General features: G+C 30.5%; 2 protein-coding genes across 7 annotated transcripts in view; one reads left to right on the top strand and one right to left on the bottom strand.

Annotated features, from left to right (window-relative positions):
- The first annotated feature begins 2,541 nt into the window (after window positions 1–2,541).
- Window positions 2,542–15,201, top strand: part of LOC106464972 (60 kDa heat shock protein, mitochondrial-like) — a 33,987-nt gene continuing 21,327 nt past the window's right edge. Inside the window, exons 1-2 of one of the 6 annotated variants that reach the window (XM_022392784.1) lie at window positions 11,465–11,607; window positions 13,763–13,882. The gene's annotated coding sequence lies outside the window, so the exon portion shown is untranslated. Of the gene's footprint in view, window positions 2,565–11,464; window positions 11,608–11,657; window positions 11,937–12,123; window positions 12,145–13,762; window positions 13,883–15,201 lie in introns of those variants that run through there. The other 5 variants (XM_022392783.1, XM_022392787.1, XM_022392785.1 and 2 more) reach the window with 5 other exon arrangements.
- On the bottom strand, window positions 3,563–11,365 carry LOC106464973 (10 kDa heat shock protein, mitochondrial-like). The gene is made up of 4 exons (XM_013925151.2): window positions 11,200–11,365; window positions 9,140–9,301; window positions 6,647–6,736; window positions 3,563–3,842 (listed from the first exon to the last, which is right to left on the bottom strand). Exons 1-4 carry the CDS (start codon window positions 11,200–11,202, stop codon window positions 3,792–3,794), a joined length of 306 nt encoding a protein of 101 aa, XP_013780605.1. The 5' UTR covers window positions 11,203–11,365; the 3' UTR covers window positions 3,563–3,791.

Consider the following 15,201-nt stretch of genomic DNA (forward strand, 5'->3'; position numbering starts at 1 on the left):
ATTCTGTACATTTAATTAAATTATTGTTAATTGTTATTGGTTTAACGTAAGTGGCTATTGTTCGGGACAAACAATACTAAGGAAGGAGCACTGTTACGACATCGAGGTCACGTGACTAGTATCACGCCACGTCATTCTCGAACTTTCACGTCTTTTCCTTAAATCTCGTGATCTTTCTAGATATAGTGTAGTCTTGTATATACAAGACCGGCCACGAAGTGACGGAAAGGTAATGAGTAATTGAATGTATGCGGATAAAATATTGTTGGCCACGTGAGACGTGAGTTATAGCGTCGTTATGGAGCGACTGTTGAAATTAAGTGTATCGTAAAGTTGTATTCGGAAATAATAAACCAGTTTTATTTAAGAAAGGACTTGTGTCGCTAAAGTTTGGTCGGAACGAATTTATGGAAAATTAATTAACAAACGGAGACGTAACAGTATTGTTTAATATGTCCTATGTCTTTTAATCTGGCATGATTACAAATGTTTTACAAAAACTACCATTTGGACCCCCCTCCCTCCCAAACTTGAGGAAGGAAGCTGCCTCTGTCATACCCATCCCTGAATTTCTGATATAAAATGTATTTTCCTGTTGCATAACAAATCTCATACTATCATCTGATGAAATACTAGTTTTTTGGGCCATAACAGCTCTCATTGGCATATTGACGTAGACAACAGATAACATTATCTATATCAACTTTATATGTCCAAGTGTGTGAAATAGATTCATGTTTCATATTTAAACTATACAACCACAAGGTTCTAAATTCAGCTTTACAGCTAGATAACCTTAAACTCTCTTGCTATGTAAGAATACAAATGTGTATATACAAATTAAATCTGCAAAAACAAAAAAAAACATTTCTCTTTTCAGCATTATGGTATGACAGAAGTGCAGTAGTACACAGTTTTGTTTGGTGTTTTTCGTGTCTTGGGTACTACTTTGTCAGCAGTGTACCCAGTGCTCTTGGTCTGCCCATTGAACGACAAAAATCCATGACAACAAATGGATTGATGAAGCTTGTTGGTGCTTAAACTTTCAGGATTATTAAAGCTGATAAGTTTCAATAAGTCTTTCCAGTCAGCCAATGAAAAATCAAGATATGTACAGTTGATAATTGTTGTTTAAGACTAATAATGTAGGTAAATTAATATGTAGAATTATAAATGGACTTTTCTTTACATTAAAATACTTTTATTGCGAGCTTTTGGCCATTTTACTGGAGCCTTCATCGGGCAACAATGCAGAAAGACGGCCAAAAGCTCACAATAAAAGTATTTTAATGTGGAGAAAAGTCCGTTTATAATTCTACAAATATCCAGTTGGTTAACCTAAATACTGTATTGATTGTTTTCAGGGTTTTTAACTCAGACTTATGATCATTAAAACTAAAATTAACGTTTTTAAATATTTTTTCTAAGCTCTCAGGATAATAGTTACATTTTTATCACAAAAAACAATATATTTTATTTAATTTCCAATAAAAAGTTAGGTTTTTTAGGATCACTTTATTTTCAGTGTATATTGTTTAATGTTTTGATAAACCTTAGATATTTTCTTTGAAAAACTGTGTCTGTTTAAAGAAACAAGTGGATTTTAGCAAACTATTTAGAGTATTAAATGAGCAATATAGTGATGTCAGTATTTATTGAATGAATGTTGTGATATTAGAAATATTACACAGTCATTACTTGTGGTGTCTTTCAATAAAAGATGTTACAGATATTGTTTTACGACATTTTAAGCAATTTATCTGCTTCAAATTAATTGATATTTTGTAAAATCTAAAGTTATGTAGTTGTTTATTAAATATTGTTGCAAACTTAAATATTTATTTTACTAAGAAACGCTTACTAGTCAAACAGGCTATAAATATTAATGCTCTTTCATAAAACATAAGCATAATGTGATTATATGAATTGATGCATAAAAAATGAACAATTTCCCCCACTAGTACGATGTATAATTGTTCATGTAATATAGATAAAGCTGGAAATTTGTTTTGATGTAAATCTTCTACTTCTTAAACATGTTATGTTTCATGAATAGCAATCATTTCTCAGAATATAATACTAAATATTCAGTATTTCCAAAACTTTGTGGTCCAATACAACTGTGTGTGTTAGATACTCGATATATTAATTTAGCTTGCTTTATTTTCCCATTAATAAGTTTGTCTATTTATTTGTTTACACAGCCTCTATAAATTATTATAAACTTTTTTGTTGAATCTTGTTATTTTTATTTATAAATGTATACAGTGTTCATTGTGTTGTTAAAAATAAAGTGTTCAAATATTAATTAATGTATTTTAATTTCCCCAGGTGAAAAAAACAACTTTTTTTTAGTCTTTCACTACTCCAGTAATATATATATATATATATATATATATATATACTGGTTTTAAAGATGTCTGGTGCAAACAAAGGATGCTTTCAAATTTTACTTATGGAGTGTTGCATGAATAGGTGTAATCAACCTTGCTGGTGTGGGTGTAAATAACAGTCAGCTCTGAAGCGTCTCTCATTACATTTAAGTTTGCAAAAGTCTTTCAATGGTAATTGTTTTAATATATTTATACGTTTAAAAAATCATGTATGGTCCTGTGCAGTTATGTATCAAAAATCTGGGATATAGCATCTCTGATTAGATAAAGCAATTGTATATGTTTTATTCTGAAACATTTTAAAACTGTACATATTTTGGGTGAAATAAAATTGTAAATTTAGTGGTGTAGTAGTTATTGAAGAAGTGCGTGAAAATTAATTTCAGAAATTAAATATCTTCTAAATTCACTTCGCATGATTATTGAAAATGATCTCCATAGATATTGTAGAAAATATAGATGCTACACAATCTGCTGTGCTCTAGTACTCATTCTTTTTTAAACAGATTAATGTTTCAGTTGCTGTATATAAATTTAACTCCATTTCTAATTCATAATTTTATACTAGTCATGCAGGAAATTTATAATTGCATGTTTGGCCAATGTATCAAATTTTTAAAAGGAAGTTTAAGATTTCTAATCGTAAAAATTCACCAGATGTATATACTAAAGAGGTAAATTTCTCTGGAGAAAGCTATACGATGTGTAGTTTAACCTACAATAGCAGTATTAACTGTATTTATACACTTCTACCATTATAACTTTTATAGTACAAGCTCATAAGTTAAAGGTTACTAATATAAGTGATGTGACAAAATTTTACTGATAAATAGAAATCATGCTAATGGTTTCTTTACTCATCTATTTTTCAGGGACCAATTGCACTTGGATTTGTATTTTTCTAACATATCTAATGCCAACTATGTGACTTGGGTATATCAAAATAGCTTAATCCATTGTCTCAATGTCCTGACCAAAAATTTTAAAAACAACTAGTTTTAGTGAACAGAATTAGTTTATCAACTATAGTTGCTTTAAACAAGAAAGCTTTATACATGTTTGTACCTTTCTCAGTTCATATTAAAACTGGTAATCATTTCAGGTTTCAAATAACTATTCTGGAAGTGTCATGTATGATAGTAACTACAAAATATCAAGTTTGAAAACTGTTAATTGTAAAAGTACATTTAATTAAACCTCACAAAGTAACATGAAATCTGGACTAAACTTTATTCCTTTCTATTCAAGTTTCAATACTAATTATATGTTCTAAATAATAAGCAGCTAAATGAGTAGTTGGATCCACAAGTGTGATGGTAATTATAAAAAAAAAGAAACAAAAAAGACCGATGATTATGACCATGATTTCTGTTCCAAGTTGTTTATACCTAGATTATTTCAGCTTTCCCATTTTCCAAGGATGTCACTATCCTGAAAAAGGTGATATTCCTAAAAAAAAATTAAAACAAGCATAAATTAATATCCCAAAATAGTGTAAAGAATTTAATTCATATTAAAATTAAATTTTTTTTTTCAAGTAACATACAATCATGGACATTGATTTTGATGTTTGAGTTAAACATTATTTACAAAGTTAAATTTTAGTGTTTAGTAACAATTACAGTAAAAAGTTAAAAGTCAAAGTAAACTTAACTACAAGTATAATGCTCACAACATGGCAATTATCTCTGAACAAAGTAAAATTGCTTTGTACTTCTAATTTCAACTCCTGAATGTCACGTGTATTCATCAGATATAGAGAAATATCTTAACTTCTAGTCCCATTACAATAAATAACACACTAAATCTGTTACTAAAACTTCATTTAATAATAAAATTTAATTTAAAATAATTGAGATACATTCCTGAACTTATGAACATTAATGATAATAAGATATTTTCAAAAATGAAGACTGAAACCCTAAAATTAACATTTTTTCCAAACATATCCAATTACAGAACACTGAAAGGAGTTTTACATAAGTAATTGGATAAATGTAAAACATAATCATGTAAATATAAATCTTGTAGTTCTTTTTAACATTCTTTTTCATCTTAGTTTTCCAAAGAGATATACTACACTGTAGGAATTAAGGTCTTGTGTATGGAAGATATTAAAAAAATAGTACCATTTTAGAAACAACTGTTTCTAAACTTTTTTTTCTTTAACAGGTTGCTTTATTAATGGGAATAATTTTAAAACAGGAAATGTAACTTGTCAAATATGTTATTTTATTAAAGATAGAATGCTTTTCCAAACTCTGATAAATATGTGAAATTGGTAAACAAAAATGGCAGTAACACAAATTAACTGTTAAAGACACCTTTTCTTTAAATATTGAAACATCAGGCAGACTTATATATGTATTTAACTGATTTTGAATTTTCAATCAATTTTACAATCGAAATGCACATGCATTTGTTGCTTCTGTAAAGATAAGTCAGTATTTGCTTTGTTATAAATTTCATTATTATTAAGATGTTATGTTTTTTCACTTATTGACGTGCCACAGGAACTTAGCACAGGCTCTCTCTTCTCTCCAATCATGGGGGTGCCTTTGCACCATCTCTAATTCCAATTACTGACCGTACAAAGGCAACTATCTGGCAGCAAACATTTTAACATTGTACCCTATAATTATTATTATGTATCACTTTTTTTTTTATAATTATTTAATTTCTTTAATGCCAGGTAATCAATGTAAATAAAACTATTACTTCTACTACTTTATGCTTGAGAAGTTTGGCACACACACTCTTCTCCCTTGGTTGCAGCATACTTGAGAGGTGTAAGATTTTTTTTTCTCTCTCTCTCTCTCAGATGACTGAAGATTCTTAAACATTGAAAATATACACAAACTACCATGCCCAAACTAACCAGACACCCCCTTGAACATGTCACACAATACTTAGCATACTTTACAAATCAACTTAGGTCAATATGAATAGATGCACAAAGCAGATTAAAAGTACTGAAGGTTTTCAAGATGCCAAAGTATCATAAGTTTAAAAGAGGATAAATTATAGGTTACAGAAAGTGAAGAAAATTTATATTTCAAATAATCACAAAGCTTAGTCACATGAATCGGCTGCATTTAAGACCATTTGAAGTTTACTTAACTTGACAGAATAAAATCATTCAACTCAGCCAAAAATCCTGTGTTTTGGAGGAGAAACCTGAAATAAACTTTTCAACAAATTCATAATGACTTGAGATCACATGTGAATGGGAAATATCTAAGAGGTTTGTGAAAGTTGCATTTCATGATTTTAGATGAGCTGCAACCTTCGTATCTGGCACACGATAATTTTGTAAAGTATATGCATGTCTTCGTGACTATGGATATCAAGATATCTTGAACACATTTTGTTGGTGGTTGAGTTTGTTAGTTAGGGGATGAAGGAGTTGTTCAAACATAATAATTCTCCATGCCACAAAATATGTATGACCCATTCCCGATTTAAAGATACGAACATTAACATATTCGAATGACTTACCCAAAGCTCAGATCTTAACCCTATTTGACATATTTGGGACTACCTGAAGAGGTTAGTTTGAAAGGATGGACAACAGTAGAAGTAGTGTGTGTGTGAACAAACATATGTATATACCTTTTTTTTTTTTAATGATAGCATGGTTGTGACTAGTTCTTAAAAGTTTGTAAAATGTTCCACATGCCTGTTCATTTTTGATCGAACTAATTATCTTAATTGATCATTATGAGACACCAGTTTACTTATTTCAAGCTAAAGTAACAAATAAATAACAAAATTATCATGTAGAAATTTTAAGTGTGGGACACTATTCTGCAAAAGTTAGAATTTTACGGGAGAAAGTAAGATTGAGATCAGGTAGGATTCAAACCAGCACTCCTTGCCAGGCAGACAATATATAAAATTAAGCTATCATATCTAAAGTACCACAAACCATAGTTTTTACTTTGTTGGTTACAAATGACAGAATATGGGAAGATTCATAAGATACATCAGCATTTTTAACACAAAATCCAACAAACAGAATGTGAGCTTAATAAGCCAATTCAGTAATTCATGAACTCTGCAATATTCTGTCCTCACAAAAATCAACTAAAAAAAGATTTATGGAATTCAAGCCAAAGTAATTTAATTGCTTAAGCATTTTCCTAGAAAGCAAAGTTGCAGTTCGAATCTTGTCTGATCTCAATTGTTCAATTCTCTAGGTAAATTCTAACAATAATTTCACAATACTTCATTACAAACTGATTATTTTTTACCTTTTCTTCAATTTCTAGTTTTGTACCTCCCCATTCAGGCAACAATACCTTGTCTCCAACTTTCAAACTCACAGGGATTAGCTCTCCTTTCTGTGAACAATTAAAAAACTACTTTGTTACATAATAATGGAGGGTCATATAGACATTGAAACACTGAATTTTTTTTTCAAATACAGTTACTGAATTATACTATTTTACAATGTAACTTAAAAGTACTTTAAAAAGTTAATATTGTATGAAGTCGTCCATGAAAATTTAAGATTGGAACTAGCTGGTCCTCAACTGGAAAAAAGTTGAAAACTACTGTTCTGATTATGAAAACATTTGGACCAAGAAATCAAACTATCAAATTTAATTGGAAGTTTTATGTATACAGAGATTGAACTAAAAAAAGTTAAAAAAAATAGTAGTCCTTAAAAGATTCTAATAAAGGAAGGGAACATAGCTGATATTTTAGACATCATTTTACTAATCTTTTTACCAATGATATAAAAAGGACATATACCCAATAAGATCAGTTTATTTAAACATCGAGTTTTTCTTAAATGTACTCTCATAGAGAAATGTTAAGTGATGCATGCAGGATATGGAAATTTAAAAAGGGACTTGTTTATTTTGTGAGATAAGCATCTATTTGTTAAAATTAAAAGGATTGAGGTGCGATTATTAATAAAAGCTTGAAATCCTAAAAGTCTACTAGAATGTTACCTGGTTTTATTATGCGATTCAGATGTTCAAAGTTGTTAAAATTTGGATAACCTGACTAAGACTACATTTTTTTAATTTAGGAATTAAAAGTATGAAAAGCAAAATTAAATATATGGTACATTAAGTAAAATTTTTTTAACCAGAGTTCCAGAAGTGTTTTTTGGTAAATTATTATTTGTTAAAGTTATGAGCTTATGGAAATATTTGATGTGTGCTGTTAATTTAAATTATTTGAAATGTCTGTCAGACAAGGTACATTAGTCTGGTTTTGTTGTTTTCACAGGTGAAAAGTATGACAATACTAAAGGCCTTTTTGCCACTTTACTCATTCTCATGTTCATAATGCAGAAAATGTTAACAATTTAACCATATATGCATGGGTGGGAGTCAATCTGTGCACATCATGACCTTTTACAGAATGCCATTAAACATCGTATTATGTATTTGATGTCAGTTACAAACTATTCATTTTACTCTACTTGCTGATTTAGTGATAATTCATGGTTAAATACCAGATACAATATATAAGGCTAATGAAAGAAAAATCTAAAGGTTATGCAATATGCGAACTGTATAATGGACAAAAGTATTTTTATTCTTCACATGAACATTATTTTTTACTTTGATTTGTCAAATCAGACTGATGACATCAATTCACAGACATATCTCGAGTACAAATATTTTTGTAACATATCAGATTTTTTCGTGTACAACCGACTTGTAAAAGCTTGTTAACATTTCATGTAGAAACACGTAGTAAATTCAAAATTACATTTAACATTCCTTCTCCAATTGGACTGACCCCACACACATTCAGTTATTTGACTGATATCATATTTGGAACAATTAATAAAAAAGAGCTTATAATTTGGTTTGGAAGCACAAGAGAATTGCTATATGAGAAAATAATTTGATGGTTGTTTGTAAGCCTTAAAAGACTTGTGATTGGTTGTACTGAAAGAAAAATAAAGCTAACTGGGAACCAGGATTTTTAAATTTTTATTCTAAGAGATGGTATTATTTTTGAATTGTATAATAATTATGTTAGGTGTCATGTGCAGTTTATCTCCTCATTGTAAGAACACTTATCCGTTTAAATGAAAACAGGAAAGGTACCAGAATGATTCTGAAGCTTAACCTGAGTAACTGAATATTTACTTTTTGGAAATATCAAGAACTAGAGTTGATTTTAATTCAAGTGTTCAAAACAGTAAGACTGGAAACAGTGCTTTGAATTTTATAAAGATACTGCTAACTTAAAGCCTATATATAACTGTTTGATCCAAGATCAAATTACTTCAACCTTCAGTGGTCAATATATTATTAGTGGTAATTTGTATAGTCAAATGAACTTACTGGTATAAAAGCCTTCATTTAATTAACAAACACAACTAAAACTGGAATAATGACTGAAAATATGTAATGTAGTGTACATCTGTTTTAGTGGTGTTTAATAATACATAGTACCAACCCACATTAACAAAATGAATTTGCATATTTACAATTTGAAAGTTTTATAGGGATTTTAGCAGGCTGACTAGCCTTCTCTCATCTACTTGTTTCTTACATTATTAACATGCAAACATTTGAGTTACTACTTAACCAAAATTTCCAAACCATTCATTTCAGTTTTACAAAAGTATAGCTCTACCAGGCATGTAACAGTTTGCTTTCTTTTTTTCTTTAAGTTAAACTCATTACAGTAAACAGGAAATATCCTTATATTGTTTCAGCAATTTTGAAAATATAACATTTCCCATCTTGACTTTAAATAAAATTGTTTACCTCATTTCGACGTCCAGGGCCTATAGCTACTACAGTCGCACTCTGAACCTTAGTTTGAGCTGTTTCAGGAATCATTATTCCTCCTTTTGTTTTCATTTCTGCAGTAAATCTCTCGACCAGAACTCTGTTTAAGAGAGGAATAAGACGTCTTCCAGGGGCTGCCTGTAATGATAAAAAACACTAAGTATATATAAATCACTATAAGACCCCAGTTTCAAAACAAATTCATAATACCAGTGTAGTTTAAAGATACATATAAAAGTTAAATTAATAAATGGTACATAAATAGCTTAAGAAATACTCAGATGACTTTAACTGTTGGTACTAAGTAGAAAAAGAAGTGAATGAGTTTAAAGGTTTGGCAAGGCATAGTCAATTTTTTTAAAAAAAACATACAAAATATCAATAGTAGAGTGAAAATATGTTGAATTGTTCACTTAGGGCACACAGACATGCCTTTCCTGTTTAGTTTGAAGATTAATAACAAAGGTCAGCAGGTTATTGAAACACAAATATAATAACCTTACTTTTAAACAAAGAGCTTAATCCCATCAACTAATTTTTAATTAAACATACAAAGAGAAAATGTGGTCTAAATCAATGCTTAAAACTATCAAACATTAAATTTTCAAAAATTTGGAAAATATGGAAATGCACTCATAGTGGAAAAATACAAGTCAATGCTCATTTTTTGAAATAAATTAGAAGTAGTTTTGCACTGCTAAAGGCATCCAGACATTTCTTGAATATACAAATTGAATTCTTTTTCTATCTAGCATAATCTGTAAAAAAAACAACACACAGTGTAAATACAGACACACATCATAAATATAGATTAGTGCTGCAGCAGTGTGTGCAGAATGTCATAAGTTATATGAATTTGGAATGTAAAAGTAAAAAAATCATTAAAAAGAAATTTACAATGACTTTACTGCACCAAATATTGCCACATATATACATGAGCCAACTCTGAAGTGTGTACAACAACTCTACAAATGTGTGTACTTTCAAAAAGCTGGGAAACATAAACTGTGCAAAGGATGACAAAATTTTGGAACTGAAAAAGCAGGATAGCCTAGAGTACTACTTTAATTCAGTATTCAAATAACTGCTGAATAAGAATTTTGAGGAAGACTGGCAAAAAATTTAAAAATTATTTTGTTATGACAACTTTGAAGGGTTATGGTGGAACTTTCTTTAGAACAAATTCTGCCTATTAAGTGATGAACCTATCTATGAAGCACATTGTAATGTATATGGACGTCAAGGTACCTTAAATGAACACATATCAGGAGCTATAGTAAGATCTGTCTCACAATGCACTTACACTTTTGAACTGGTTTGTAAGTAATGATAACAAGACCTTGATATGTCCCTCCAAGAACCTATAGCCCACAGAACATCCTTTGTACATCTGATGGGCTTAATTCAAATTGTCAAACCACAACCTTCTAGTAATCAACAGGCATAACATATGTAGCTTTTCAAACAATAATGGAGAAAATTAAACCAAATGCAAGGTAGCAGCAGAATCCAGTCCATACAAAAACAAGATCATTTGGTTCTCCTTCAGTAGTCTGAGTTGTTAGAAAGTAATTTGTTAACAATAGCTAATGGCTAAAACCTTTACCTCAGTTCATATAGAACTTCCTAGTAAGCATAAAATGTGCATATATATATATATATATATATATATCAGCATATTCTTATATATATAAATAAATAACCATATCTTCAGCTTTGATATTCATCATAAATATTAATTGTTATAACTATAAGTGTTCATATATATACTATAATATTAATAATATAGTTTCCTCTCAAAAATTGAAACCTTATCAGAAGTTTCTGTATTTATTACAATATCATTTCCTAATATTATCTTGGTATATTATAAGTACTAATGTGACCAATTTTATCAGTATTAACAAACTATACTAAGTAAGACTAAGAGTAACTAACTGACTAACAGTAACACTAATAGTAACAGTTACTGAGTTAGTAACACAGAGAAGAACACTACTACAATAAAATTTAAATTAAAAGCTAATATTTGTTACCATTTCTGAGCGTCTGGGAATTACGTAATTGAAAAATATTTGATGCAAATAAGCAAAACCACAAAATAGTTATCAAAACAAATTTGTTAAAGAAGGAACGGATATAAATGAACCCAATTTGTCTTCTTGTTCTTCCTTCTCGCCTGACCTAAAGAATATATCTGTGTGATAAACAACGCATGAGCAAAAGCTTTTCATAAACGAGTATCGAAGTAAGGAGAATATGATTACAAAATCATACATGTTTAGTCAGCACTATTCTTACAGTTTTATTAATAACGATGTTACATCGAAATAGAATAAACAACATTCATGAAAATTTATTTATGTATGAGGAAATAACTGTAAAATCTTTTTATTAATAAATTTACAACTAAACAATCCACGTGTTTCTCTCACTGTAAAACGGTAAGTTCTAGAAGAGGCAGCCCCAAATCGTGTATAATAAAATTTCCACATGGTTTTCGGAATTTTATTTACCTAGTTTAGACTTTAGTTTTAGTTATTTGGGAAAATATTAATTAAGAAAACACAACTATAGCTTCAAATTACCCATTTTATATAATTTTTTGAATAAATTTGAATATTTTTACTAGGTAAAATACAAAATACTGTTCCAACTTCCAAGAACTGGATAACCAGCCACGTGATTTTGAGAACTCTGTCGAAACTGCTGTAAATTTGTAACTGTGTCTGTCCTCTTGTGAAGTATACTCATTTGACTTTTTAACATCAAAGTAAGCTAAAAATATTCTGTATTACATATATTGGACGTGACGTAAGAAGGTTTTCTTTCTGAATTACATTCTGCAAATTTCTAGATAAAGTGCGTTTAATACTTTACATTAGGATTGACGTACTATTATTACAGTTTACACATCCTATGATATACGCTGAGATTAGCTCTAGCAGTATTAACAGAGCTACGCTGAGATAACATAAATAGTACGACACTCATTTACTTTGATCTTTCCTCATCATGTTTTTAACACTATATTATGGTAATACTTGTACTACTAACATAAATACGAATTCTGTTTATAGTATTTCTGTAAGTAGCATGATCGTATTTCTGATGTTTCGAACTTGAAAGATGATATTCAAGTTCGAAATATCAGATAACAGTTCTAAAGAAAAATCTATCAGTATCAGACTTAAAGATAAATATAGTACTAGTAGATTAAAAAATGAGCTTACTTGTTTTAAGTTATAATTCTAATATTACTCTTGGGAGTTTTGGGGAAAAATTGATTTCAGGGCTCCAGTAGAAATGAAAGACAGATATAATGATTTGGAGAACATTGATAATGGAAATTATTTTAAAATCCCTGGTAATGAGTTAGCTAGCAGTGATAGACTTTTTAAAAGAAGTGTGTGTTTGTTTGTTGTTTTGTACAGTAAAGGATGAACTGCATTCTGTTTGGGTTTTATATGGGTTAAAATCAGGCTTTTTCAAAGGTAGTAAGTTTTTAATTGGCAATTGTTGTAGGCCATCTGATCAGACAGATGAAGTCAATGAGAAATTGTACAATGGTCCCATGTTTTCTATATATTACTGTACATTGTATTATAGTCAAGATCACATCCAAAAATTAAGGAGGGGTCATTTGATCCATCTGGGCTATCCTATTTTCTATTACCATTATACTCCAAACCACATGTACAAACCCTTATCCAACACTGAATTGTGTAAATAAGGTAGACATCAAGTAGAGGTAGTACAAAATGATCAAAAATATTTGGCCAAGAAATTCTGTAAAATAGAGAGCATGAGACATGTAATTACATATGGGATGTTTTCATACAGAATATAATTTGCGTAATGGTACAAGTTGGACATGGTGCACAGTAAATAAGGGAAAAGAAAGAAGAGACTGAAAAAGATTCAGTTCTTGGCATAAGCAAAAGGTAGAGGTCAAAGTAATAGCATATGAACAACAAGGGAACAAGATAGACTCAAAAAATACAAGCTGGTTAGAATGGAGAACACTATGGGACTAGTTGAAGAATAAGACTGGCAGAAGGGTTAAGAATAAATCCGTAAATAGCAGAGGTCCTGAGTGAAAATCTAAGGTAAATAAAATTCAGGTTAGTAGGATCAGCCAGGTGTGTAGGTTGTAAAGAGGATCATAACTGCTCAGTTAAAACCATACTCTTCTCTAAATCTACCTTTAGAGACAGAGTATTAAAGTAATTGGCTTTGCCAAGTGACATTTCTACAGACTTAAGTGTGTTTGTGCTTGTATTGGCTGTAACAAATGTCCTACTAGCACCTATGAACATTAGTCCCCCAAGCTCCATTAGGTCTCCACCTGACCAATACCTATAATTGTGCTGCTCTCTGTTGCCATTCATGTGACCATGGCTAGGTTACCCTCTGATCCATACACATCCCTCAACTACCATATGGTTGTTTTGTAAATAGAGTGCAGGTCCAGTGTGAAAGGAATGAGGTCTAGACTGAAAAACTGTTTCCTACCCACAAGTTGACTCACATTAGCAGATGCTAACCTTTACTTCTGATTGTTAGAATCTACTAATGTTTACATTGTCTTTTCTCTAGGACTTTCATCCAGGTACATGTTTAGTGCTAACTAGTTGGGACTTGTGATGTTTCACCACACAGGTTTTACTTTCCCTCTCCAGCAGTACATTTACAACTGTACCTTATATTGAAACAATGGTAAGAAACTATACAGGAAACTGTGGTTAGAAAATATTTCAGTCTGCATGATTGAAAATATCACATCAAAATAAAAAAACACTGGGTACACCAATTTTACTTTTACTATAATTTCTAAGCTACTGTTTGTGAATTTCATTTACTAGTGATAAATTCACACACATAATTAGTTCAATTCATCAATAATCATGGTTAACTTTATATCACAAAATCTTAACATCCAGATCAAATTATTTCTTACCATTCATATGTTACTTTATATAGTTGTGTTATTTGTATAATTGATTCTTTCGTATTATTCAAGACTTGTGAATCAACATCACTCATTGTAACATACACTGTTAGTTTAAAATAGACTGCCTCTGGCTACCACAAAAATAACTTCAATAAGTTTCTTGGGTTACATGAGTTGGCTACATCTTGTTAGATGTGATACTATAATGTCCTCCCTTCTGTGAACCATCAAACACATTTTTTCTTTTCGAGGAATCATGAAATAAGTGTTTACTCAAAGAATTCAGCTTGTAAGCCAGGATCACTATTCATGGTGATACAATGGTATATATATCAATGTACCCTCAACTTCATTACTGCACATGGAGAAGTTACACACTCTTCTGGGGTATAGGGGAAGCTCTAGCAAGGACCATATGGTATGATTCATAGAACTATCACCATTCAGTTAGATCAGGTGAGTGATTGGAGTATTTTGCCACAGAAAAATCGCTCAATAGCTCAGAAAGCAAAGGTCATAATGCACTTCCAACCGAGTATTCAAACTTGTGGCTCTAATTTTCAGTTGCATCAACTGTTTATGTTCTAGGTTTTACATCTATTAGCACCAGTTGTTCTAAACTGTTAATTAAGCAGCTATTATCCAATATCCTTTGGGTATTGCTCATAGTGAAACAACACTGCTCAATAGCTTAGAAAGTAAAAGTTGTTAAGCCCTTTCAGTTTGGCTGACCTTAAGATCAACAAACCATCTTAACTCTTAAGTAATCAAGTGGTATTCATAAAATGTAGTGCATAAATTGTACCTTACAATACCACCTTATAGTTGGTAAAGCAAAGGTCTCCACCTTTCAGTCACAGGATTTTTAAACCACATAGCCCTCTTAGCTGCTGAAAACCATAGTTAATCCTAGCCACATTAATTGGAAGGCTGTTGGAATTTCCTTATTTGCCTAGTCATGAAAGAGAAGATAAGTACCCTCAGCTCTTTGCTGCTCTTTTGCTTGGTTGAGGTGGCTCAAGTCAGCACTCTCATCTTTTCTAACTTTTAGGTCTCCTCTGACTCCTGACTAAGTGAGTTCAGA

This window comes from Limulus polyphemus, unplaced genomic scaffold (assembly GCF_000517525.1).
Source record: "Limulus polyphemus unplaced genomic scaffold, Limulus_polyphemus-2.1.2 Scaffold1798, whole genome shotgun sequence".
Classification (NCBI taxonomy): Eukaryota; Metazoa; Arthropoda; class Merostomata; order Xiphosura; family Limulidae; genus Limulus; species Limulus polyphemus.

Bases quoted from the DNA above. Each gene is read 5' to 3' on its own strand.
- LOC106464973 (XM_013925151.2), bottom strand. The intron at 6,737-9,139 runs GTAAACAATTTT...AATTGTTCACAG, and splicing joins GCCCTGGACGTCGAAATGAG to AAAGGAGAGCTAATCCCTGT. The intron at 3,843-6,646 runs GTAAAAAATAAT...ATTTTTTTTTAG, and splicing joins AACTAGAAATTGAAGAAAAG to GAATATCACCTTTTTCAGGA.